The sequence below is a fragment of the Chrysochloris asiatica genome, unplaced genomic scaffold (assembly GCF_000296735.1).
Source record: "Chrysochloris asiatica unplaced genomic scaffold, ChrAsi1.0 scaffold00123, whole genome shotgun sequence".
NCBI classification, from domain to species: domain Eukaryota; kingdom Metazoa; phylum Chordata; class Mammalia; order Afrosoricida; family Chrysochloridae; genus Chrysochloris; species Chrysochloris asiatica.
Window position 1 is genome coordinate 8,083,824 of NW_006408641.1, and position 10,863 is coordinate 8,094,686.

Genomic DNA, 10,863 nt, shown 5'->3' on the forward strand with positions numbered 1-10,863 from the left:
CTCTAGTCCTCTGTGGCTATGTCACTGACTCTGGGCCCAAGAGTCCCCAGGTCTTGCCACACTGCTGGCCAACCAGGTCTTCACTGGGTTCACAGAAGTCTACATAATAGATTTTTTAACTGATTTCATAAATTCCAAATATCAGACAACAAGATAATTGAAAAGTGATGTGTAGTTGTATTTTATCTATCCATTCTTCATTTGGGTTGTTTCTAGTGTTTGGCTATTATAAATAAAACTGCTAGGAAAATTATGGGTGGACTTTATTGTATACCTCAATCAGTGAATTGTATGGTATGCCAATTATATCTCAGTAATACTGTTACAAATGTTAATTATGAAACAAAATAGTATTTTAGTTGTTAATTCTTTACTTTGTTGTTAAATTAAATCTAGGATTATCTAAAATAGTGCATCATGTTTCAGCCGTCATAGTAATTGGTTCAGGCAAGACTTCAGCATGAATGGTAGAACATTGAGCAGAAACAGGATATTTGTATAATTTCAGAATATATCCAAACAGATTGCTTATTATTACAAAGGTAAAAAGGTAACAAAGAAAAAATTGTTAATAGTTGGCAAATCTAGGAGTCCTGGTGTGGTGCTGTGGGGTAATGTGCTGGACTGCAAAGTCAGTGTGAATTGCAAATTTGTCGGTCCAAGCTTACCAGTTGTCGCTCCTAGGAAACCGCATATAGGGTCACTATGGGTCAGAAACGACTTATGATACTTAGTAACAACAACAAAGTGAAAGGTATATGGTGATTAATTTATATTATTCCTGCAACTTTAAATCTGAAAGTTCTTAAAAATTAAAACATTTAAAAATTAGTAAATGGGCATCATTTACCTAAGGGCAAAGTTGAACAGGGATGGGGAGGAGGGTGAAATGGAAATAGGAACTACAGGAAGGAAGCAGAATAATTTATTACATGGAGGGAATTGTAATCATTGAAATGAAACAAAAAGTGTTTTGTTGAATGTAAAGCTGGTGATTTTCTCTGTGAAACTTCACAATAAGAAGTTTTATAAATTAGTGAGCATGAATCCATATACTATAAATCAAAAAGTATTGCTACTGGGGTTCAAGTTCTTACATGCACAGGTTTATTCCAAACAAAGAATGTTTAAACATGTCTCTGTGATTGGTGCATAGCCACAGACAAGCTCTCTGAGGAAAATACTTGTCTTAGTTTCATAAGCATACCTTCCAAAAAAAGGTCGATTCAGAACAGTAGCTTCCAAGGGAATGGCAACTTTTTTGGGATTACATAGGGGTTGTTTTTGTGTGTGTGTGTGTAGTTTTTATTGTAAATTGAGCAAGCAAAGGTTTACAGGGCAGTTCATCAGTTTTGCATTCATTAATCATTGCATGATTACAATCCCCTCCACACACCATCAGCTAACAGTATTTACCTCTGTTACCTTTTTTTTTTTTTTTTTCTCACCTTCACATACCACATTGAAAATACATATTCATTTTAAATGTTCAAAGGGCCCATTTTGCAGACCAGCCTCCTGCCCACAGGTACACTGCCATTCTCAGTCTCTGTGCCTTGTCTCTGCCACCATTCCTATTGTTGCCCCTTTTCTGGTTAGGATCCCTCGCTCTTCTCATGTCTTTCCCTCTTGATGGTCCTCTGCTCCATAGGGGTAGTCTGGGAGTCTTGGTGTGCCTCTGTGGGTTAATGCCTGGACTGCAAAGTCGGTTTAACCCAAAAAGTCATCGATTCAAGCTTACCAGCTGCTCCTTGGAAATCCTACCCAGGGTCGCTATGGGTCAGAACCAAATTGACGGCATTTAACAACAGTAATGGGTGGGTAGTCTTGATAGGATCCCCAGTATAGCAGTGCAGCGTAAGTACTGGATGGCTAACTCAGATTGGCGATTCAAACCCAGCCGCCACTTCTCAAAAAGCCTATATAGTGTCAGTGTGAATTGGGACCAACTTGACAGCCCTCAGCAACAATCTTGATAAATTTTCTCAAAGGGATAGGATGATCACAAGGGCTTATTAGGAAGAAAGTTTTAAGAAAATTGAAAGCTACAACAATAAGAAAAAGGTCAGGAAAGTTGCACCAAGGAGATTTTTCCCATCACTACAATTAGCCTGCTCGTTCTTCAAGGGTAGCAAGGACTGTTCAAGAGTTTAATTGGGATACCTTACCACATCGACCCTGATCTTACCCCTTCAGACTTCTTTTTATTCCCCAAACCCAAAGAACGATTAAAAGGGACATAATTTGAGCCCCTCAAGGATGCCCAAATTGCCATTTTGACATAGTCTAAATCAATGAGTGCAGAATTCTTCAGGAAAGTGTTAGAGAGAGGGGAATACTGCCTTCCATAGTGTTTGGACCTATACTAGGAGGTTATGTTGAGAAACAGTAGCTGCATATTTTGATATTTTTGTTTAATAAAAATCTTATGACTTTTAATGGATCCTAGTGTGGTGCTGTAGACTGCAAGGTCTATTTGCACCACAAGATGGTGGTTCAAACCCACCAACCATTCCTCAGAAACCCTCTACAGGATCACTATGAGTTGAAACTGACTAGACAGCACTTAACCACAACTGTAATTTTATAGCAATACTTTTTGTCTTACTTTCATATATGTATGTTTGTTTTCTTTTAACCTATTGATGCCAGGTTAAATGTCACCAGTATTGGCCAGAACCCACAGGAAGTTCATCCTATGGGTGCTACCTAGTCACCTGCCACTCAGAAGAAGGAAACACTGCCTATATCTTCAGGAAGATGACACTGTTTAACCAGGAGGTAAGAAAGCAAGGATATTCATTCATTAGAAATAAGTTCAAAGTAAAAGCTTGAAATCTGAAATGTTTTTAGTGAGTACTGGTTACAAATAAATAGTACAGAAAAAAAAAAAAAAACTGAACCATTGTTTCTTTGGTATACTTTGGAATTTGTTTTTATCAGTCACTGACTATTATACTTGTTTTTAATTCTGACACCAGCTGCATAATGCAGTACTTCTTTCTCTGACCTTTACCCCACCACATCTAATAGTGAAAAAGGGCCACAGCCCTCCAGAGTACAAAGTCTTACCAAGATTTTAGCTTCCACCCTCATTTCAAACTTGTTGGCTCTTACTGCTTCTTTGGGTCTTTTAATTCACTAGAACAACTCACAAAAAGCGCTATACTTAACAGTTACTATAGCAAGAAGAATACAAATGAAGAAACACATAGGGAAAGTCTTGGAGGGCTCCCAAGGTAGAGCTTCCATGTCCGAAAAAGGATTGTGCTCATCCACATACATCTGTGCAGTTCACCAACCCGGGAGGCCCATAGAGCCTTTAAACCCTGCTACTTCTGGGATTAAAGTGCTTGGCTGTTAACCCAAAGGTCAGTGGTTGAAACCCACCAGCTCTGTGGGAGAAAGATGTGACAGTATGCTTCCATAAAGATTACAGTCTTGGAAACCCTACTCTACTCTGTCCTATAGGGTTACCATGATACTGCAGAAATGACTCAACAGCAGTGGATAGGTACGTAAACATTTTGGGAAAGAGTAGTTGTAAGTTATTAAATTACTTTTCTTTTGGGTAAGATTGTTGTTGTTAAGAACCATCAAGTTGGTTCCAACTCATAGCAACCCTGTATACGGTTTCCAAGGAGCAGCTGGTGGGTTTGAATTGTCCAGCCTTGTGTTTCACAGTCCAGTACTGATTCTGCAGCGCCATACAAGAAATCCCTTGGAAAGATTAGAGGCGAGAAATTTCAGTCTCCTTAATACTGAGGAAGTGGAGGATGTAGGCAGGACACTTTGACAGAAGACTGAAAGGCAATAGCTTTCTAATTACTTGCTCTTTTTATTGTCACCTGGCTCATGCTTCCCATGGCTTCCACATCTGTGACAAATGGGAACTGATGTATAGATAAAGGCGCAGTAGTCCAGTTAGAAGATATATGTGGAAGGCAGCATGATGGTTTGTTTATTTTTCATTATCCTGTCAGCTTACTAAAGACAGCGTTTCCCACTTGCACTGGAAGCAGCTAGACAGTGCCCTACCAGCCACTGATTTTGAAGGTAGCTAGACAAAGCAGCAGCCCTGAGGCACAGTGGTTAAGTGTTAGATGTCTAACCAGAGGTTGGTTTGAACCCACCCAGCAGCTCTTTGGGGGCAAAGATTTAGCAATCTCCTTCTGGAAACATGACAGGCTAGGAAACACTATGGGGCAGTTATATTCTGTAACGTTGTTGGTAAGTGCCCTTGAGTAGGTTCTGACTCTTAGCGACACTGCTGACCTTGCAGTCCTGTACATTAACCTGCAAGGCAACACCAGGACTCTGTCACATTGGGTCACTATAAGTTAGAATTGACGTGACAGCTCCTAATAAGAACAGAAAAAGAAGAAAGTACCTGCTAGAGAAGTACAACCCTTGAAGGCCCAGGCCTATGCCATCAGTTGTTCCAGAAGCTCCAAAACCCACTGCCATCAAGGGCAAAGTAGGACTGTTTCATTGCATTTTCAAGGCTGTAAATCTTTACAGAAGTAGACTGCCACATCTTTCTCCTACACAATGGCTGGTGGGTCAGGTGACAAGTGGTTTCATTATTGTGCTACCACGGCTCCTCTTCATAAATGGTTTAAAAACTCCAAAACCAAACTCACCACTTTTGAGTGAATTCCAACTCATAGCTACCCTCTAAGACAGAGTAGAATTGCCCCATAAAGTTTTCAGAACTGTAAATCTTCACAGAAGCAGACTGCCACATCTTTCTCCTGTGGAGAGTCTGATGGGTTCAAACCATCAATTTTTCAGTTAACAGCTGAGCACTTAAATCACTGCACCACTAGAGCTTTTGGAAATGGGAGCTCCACCATCATCACCAACCACTCCCCAGTAGTATTACTAAAGGAGCCCAGCAAGATTTACCTAATTGACTAAAAAGAGTAAGGAACTAGAAGTTGTGCTGATAAAAAAAAAAAGAGAGAATATAGTTTTGACAAAAGCTAAAATTATGGGAAACAGAAAATGAAATTAACTTTTGAAATCTTATGGGCTAGAAATTTCATCAGATGAATTTAGTATTTAGGATGTCTCCTGTACAACTTGTGGTCTACTATAACAACAGTGGCAAGCCAGTAAGATCAACTAATATCCCCAAATTGGTATGAAAAATAAGGCTGTGTGTGTAATGTACCTTCAGCATATTCTCAATAACCTTTTACTTTCATGGTGTTTTCTTAGATCTCCCTTTCCTGTGAATGACTGTAACTAGATTTCATAGTGCTGAGTGACTTGTGTTTGAGCATTTGATGCCATCTACTTGATAGGGTCGTCACAAGGCTGTGCCTTTCACCTGTAGATGTCATTTTATTTGTTTGTTGAGGAAAGGGACACTCTGGCTTATTAATAAGTGCCACATCTAGCAGAGAGAAGTTTTGAAACTAGATATGTCTTATTATACCAATCACTGGCACAGAAATAAAAGGAAAAAGAAACCCTGATTGGACTTTGTGTTTTATGGTCTCCAGATTTTAATTAACATTTATTTACTTTCTGAGGTTTTATTTTTCCAATTTCACAGATTTCACTTGTATTTTGTCAGGACTGTTGTTGTTATGTGTGAAGGAGTTGGTTCCAACTCATAGTGACCGTATCTGAAGAGCAGCTGGTGGACTTGAATGGCCAGCCATGCAATTAGCAGTCCAGTGCTTATCCTACAGCACCACACCAGGACTCTCAACTTTATTCAGAAAATTTTTTCTTTACCATTTTTCCACCTCTAATAATGTTCTCACAGTGACTCCACACGATAATCACTGTACTACAAACGACATGATCTGCAGTTCAAGCCCATCAGCCATTCTGCAGGAGAAAGATGAGGCTTTCTACTCCCAGGAAGATTTAAAGCATCTGAAACCCTAGATAGGGTCGCTATGAATCTGAACCAACTCAATAACACTTAACAATAATATTCTAGTTTTGTAAGTTTCTCTCTGTGTCTTACTTTATTTTTGCCCATTTACTTGATTGTTATTTGTATTAACTACAAATATGAAAACTGAGTTATGGAAAATATTGACTCAAGTAATAAAGACTTACAGAGAGATCATTTTTTCCTATAAAATGATTAGTCTGTTTTGTTGAAATTTTGCGGTTGAGTTTATACATTACTGCTTTGAAGGGAAGAGAAGAAACGATTTTTGCTTCTCTTAAGTGAGAGTGCATAATCTTTATTTACCTGTAGAAAAATGAGTCTCGTCAGCTCACTCAGATCCAGTACACAGCCTGGCCTGACCACGGAGTCCCTGATGATCCAAGTGACTTCCTGACTTTCGTTCACCATGTACGGAATGAGAGAGCTGGCAAGGAAGAGCCCATGGTTGTTCATTGCAGGTATTCTACTTTCTGTCTTTATGAATGAGTAGCTATTCATTTTATAAATGAAGACTTATCTATAGATAAAAGTCATTTTCAAAACAGTATTTTATTTTGTATTTTTTGTTGTGATTAGCACTGTTATAGAGATCAATCAAAGGCAAATTCTGAAAGTAGAAGGTAAAGAGTATGTGCCAACACATACTGGCAGAAACTTTATCATAACAGATAAAAATAATACCATTACACTCTTCAGAGTTATTTTACTTTTATCTTTAATATTTTGACATCTCTGAAATTGAAATGTTCTTAAAATTGATGGACTCATAGATTTGATGGTATATAGTATCCTGGTATGGCACTGCAGGATAATGAATTGGGCCGCAAGGTCAGTCTGAACCCTGCAAGGTTAGCACTTCAAACTCAGCAGCTGTGCCTCGGAAACCCTATATAGGGTTGCTATGAGTCATAACTGACTCAACAGCACTTAACAGCAATAATAATATTGTAGGCATTAGGTTTCACCCTAAGGTTTAGATTCCCTCCCTCCCAGCAAGATACTACTTCCTGGCTGTGACACATTTTAGGATATTCAGTAGGGACTCCCACCTACCTTGGAATTGACTTCACAGGATATGCCACTTCCAGGACCTCCTGGGGAACACTTGACAGGCTACTGGCCCTTTTTTTAGACTCAGACCCCTTCTGTCCACAATGGGCCAAATGTAATGACGGTAGCCTTCTCTACCACTGACCCAGAGATTAGGAGAAAAGTTGTTCCCAAGGCCTCTTTATTTTGATCACCTTTGTTATAAAGTGATTTAGAGGCTTTATTGAGATACTATATTCTTAAGCTTTCAAAATGTATTATAGGCCAAACATTTGAGGGGCAAAATGAAAGGAATAGTGAAACATTGACCACTTTGTATCATACATCTCCTATATCCAATTCACAGGGAATATTTCAATGATTTGCTCTTGACTGCCTCAGTGATGAGTTTAATTAAAATTAAACTTCAGTTAAGAAACTGTTTATATGAGAGTGTAAAATATTGTTGACTTCTGTGCATTTGTTAATAATTTATTAATATTCAGTTATTTTGCATTTTAAAGAGGGTTTTGCTTCAATAAGTATACTCTGTTCAGACATTTAAAACTAATTATTACTTTTTAAAGTAGTATTTTCATAATTAACGTTGGGAGGACACATTTTAACTATATTAAGTTCAGATTGTACCACTTGTCAGTTTTTGTTGTACTTGTAGCTTGCCTGTTTCTATAACTATGCCACTGGGATTCCAAATCTTATTGAGTCATTTATGGTCGATAAGTTTCAGCGGAGATTCCACATTAAGAGGAAGCATGTGGCAGTCTACGTCTGAAAAAACTGGCCATTGAAAATCTTAGCACAGGAAAATGAGCCCCTCAGGGTAATAGACATTCAAATTGGTGAAGAGTTGCCTCCTCAACTTGTTGTTATTGTTGTTAAGTGCTGTCAAATCGATTCCGACACATAGCGACCCTGTATAGGGTTTCCAAGGAGCAGGTGGTAAGCTTGAACCACCGACCTTGCAGTTCAAACGACTTAGCAGTCTGATGCATTAGCCCACAGCGCCATGCCAGGGCTCCTCCTCAACTTAGAGCAACCTTATTGGAATGGCTGGAGTAAACCTTTCAGAACGTTCATTTGTTGATGTGACATAACTTAAAAAGAGAATAAACAGCTGCAAATATCAATTAATAACCAGAACATGGAGTGTACAAATTATGAATCTAGGAAAATTGGAAGGCATGAAAAATGAAATGGAATGCATAAAAATCAAAATCCTATATATTGGCTGAAATGGACTTTTGAATAGGATAACCATATGCTAGAAATGGCAAATTGAAGAATAATGCCATCGTATTCATTGTCAAACATCCTGAAGTCCAACACTGTCAGTGATAGGAAAATATCCATACATTTACAAGGAAGCCCAGTTAATATGACTATTATTCAAATTTATGCACTAATCACTAAAGCCAAAGATGAAGAAATTTTGATTTTTACCAATTTCTGTAGTCTGAAATTGATTAAACGTGCAGTCAAGAATACAAAAGTTGAAATCAAACCAGAATGATCAGCCGTTGGAAAATATGGCCTTGGTAATAGAACATTGCCCATAATGTCATGATAGAATTTTACAAGACCACCACAATTCATTTTAAATACTTTTTTTCTAACAACATAAACATCAACCACACACGTGGATAGAATACACAGGAGTCAAATCAACCACGTCTGTAGAAAGAGATGATGTTGCTATGTGCTGTTGAGTCAGTTCTGACTCATAGCAACCTTTTTTTTCTCAGAAAAGAAAGGCTGGTACGTTTGAACCATCAACCTTGCAATTCAAACTGACCTTGCAGTCCAGTGCTTATCCTACAGCACCATATCAGGACGTTTTTAGGGAAGTTGTTATTGTTAAGTGCTGTCAAGTCAATTCTGATTCAGCGAACTCTACAGGGTTTCCGAGGGACAGCTAGTAGGTATGAACTGCCGACCTTGTGGTCCAGTGTTGATCCTATAGCACCACATCAGAGAAGTTAACAGGGCATAATTCAGGGCACAATTCTCACAGTCAAGATCGTCTCTCTTCAGCTGTGCCTGCAGGCAGGCTTCTTTCTGACCCTTGACCTCTACCATGCGCCAACAATGTAACAAAACTCTTTTAGGGCTGCTGATACCAGAGGACACTGTGCTCCACTGTAAACCTCCACCCAAAGGCAATGATCCCTAGCTCTGTGGGTCAGCAAACCTAGCTCCCCAAAACTTTCTGGAAGCACCCTAATCTGCAAACGAGCCTTCTGCTCAAAGGCACTCAGCTTTACTTATTCCAAGGGCTGGGAACTCCACCACTCTGATGGGTGCTCTGACTCTTGGTTCTGCTACTGCTACTCCTCTGCCATTCCTCCAGTGTTACAGCTTTCTATCCCTGGGTGGAGGAGGCTCATTGTGTAGGGATCTTGAGGTCCAAGGATGTGCTCCATTCCAGGTTCCTTCTTTTTCATGGTATTAAGATTCCCTACTTCCTGCTTCTGAGATGCCTCCTTTTATACCCACGTTAGAGTTCCAAGTTTTTACAGTCACAGTTAGCCCCATTAACAGTTTGTTATTCATATCATCTTATCAGCATCTTCTCTCAACTTCTCTTACCCATACCCATCAGAAAAAAAACATTTGAAATAATTCACTGCACAGCAGAGACCACCGCAACAATAGGTTTGACACACGGAACATTAATGACCAAAGACCAGACAAATTGTGGAATGATATCGTTATCAAGGACCTCATATGTGAAGAAAGCAAACGAACAGGAAAGAAAAGACAAAAATGGATGTTAGAAGAGACTCTGGAACGTGCTCTTGAACATAGAATGGCTAAAGCAAAAGTAAGAAATGATGAAGTAAAAAAGACCTGAAGATTCAAGAAAACAAAGTCAGCTGTTATAATGAAATATGCAAAGAACTAGTTAGAAAACCAAAAAGGAAGAACATGTTCAGCATTTCTCAGGTGAAAGAAATGAAGGAAATATTCAAGCTTCAAGTTGAAATATTGAAGGATTTTTATGGGCAAAAATATTCAGTGATGCAGGAAACCATCAAAAGAAGATAGAAGGAATACGCAGAGTCAGTATGCAAAAGGAACTGATCAACATTCAGCCATTTCAGAAGATAGCAAATGAGCAAGCACCAATGATAATTGTAGAAGTCCAAGTAACACTGAAGAGCTTGGCAATAAATGAGGTCCCAAGAATTGGCAGAATGCCCATTTAAATATTTCAACAACTGGATACAGAGATGCAAATGCTCACTCATGTATAATAAGAAATATGAAAATGCTCACTTATCTAACCAGAAAATTTGGACAATTGACTGAACATGATCCATATTTGTGCCATATTCTAAAAAAAAAAAGAGGTAATCCAACAGAATACAGACATTATCAAACAATATTATTAATATCACACCCAAGTTAAGTTTTGCTGATGTGGCCTTACAGGATAATCACTATAATGCAATATTGGTTTGAACTGCAAGGTTGACAGTTCAAACCCCCCACCTGCTCTTTGGAACCCTACACAAGGTTTCTATATGTCAGAATCGACTCAACTGTACGTAACTACAATTCAAAATCAGTTGCCGCAATACCTAGACAGGAAGTGTTCAGATATTTAAGCTGGATTCAGAAGATAATGTGGATTGGGGTTGTCATTGTTGATATCAAATGGATGTTGACTGAAAGTAGAGAATACCAGAAATATGTTTGTTGTTGTTGTTGTCAGGTGCCACCGAGTCAGAACCGACTCATAGCGACCCCATGCACAGCAGAACGAAACAATGTCCAATCCTGGGCCAACCTCACTGCCGCTGCCACACTTGAGTCCATCAGTGATGCCACCTGGCCAATCCATCTCGTTAGGGGTCTTCCTCTTTTTCTCTGACCCTCCACCTTACCCAGCATGA

The 10,863-nt window shown here is 39.0% G+C and overlaps 1 protein-coding gene across 1 annotated transcript in view; it reads left to right on the forward strand.

The window, feature by feature from the left end:
• PTPN4 (protein tyrosine phosphatase, non-receptor type 4 (megakaryocyte)) overlaps nucleotides 1-10,863 on the forward strand; it is a 222,426-nt gene that overhangs the window by 204,160 nt on the left and 7,403 nt on the right. Inside the window, exons 23-24 of the mRNA XM_006868745.1 lie at nucleotides 2,653-2,781; nucleotides 6,227-6,375. Coding sequence (XP_006868807.1) covers nucleotides 2,653-2,781; nucleotides 6,227-6,375 — 278 coding nt within the window. The remainder of the gene's footprint in view (nucleotides 1-2,652; nucleotides 2,782-6,226; nucleotides 6,376-10,863) is intronic.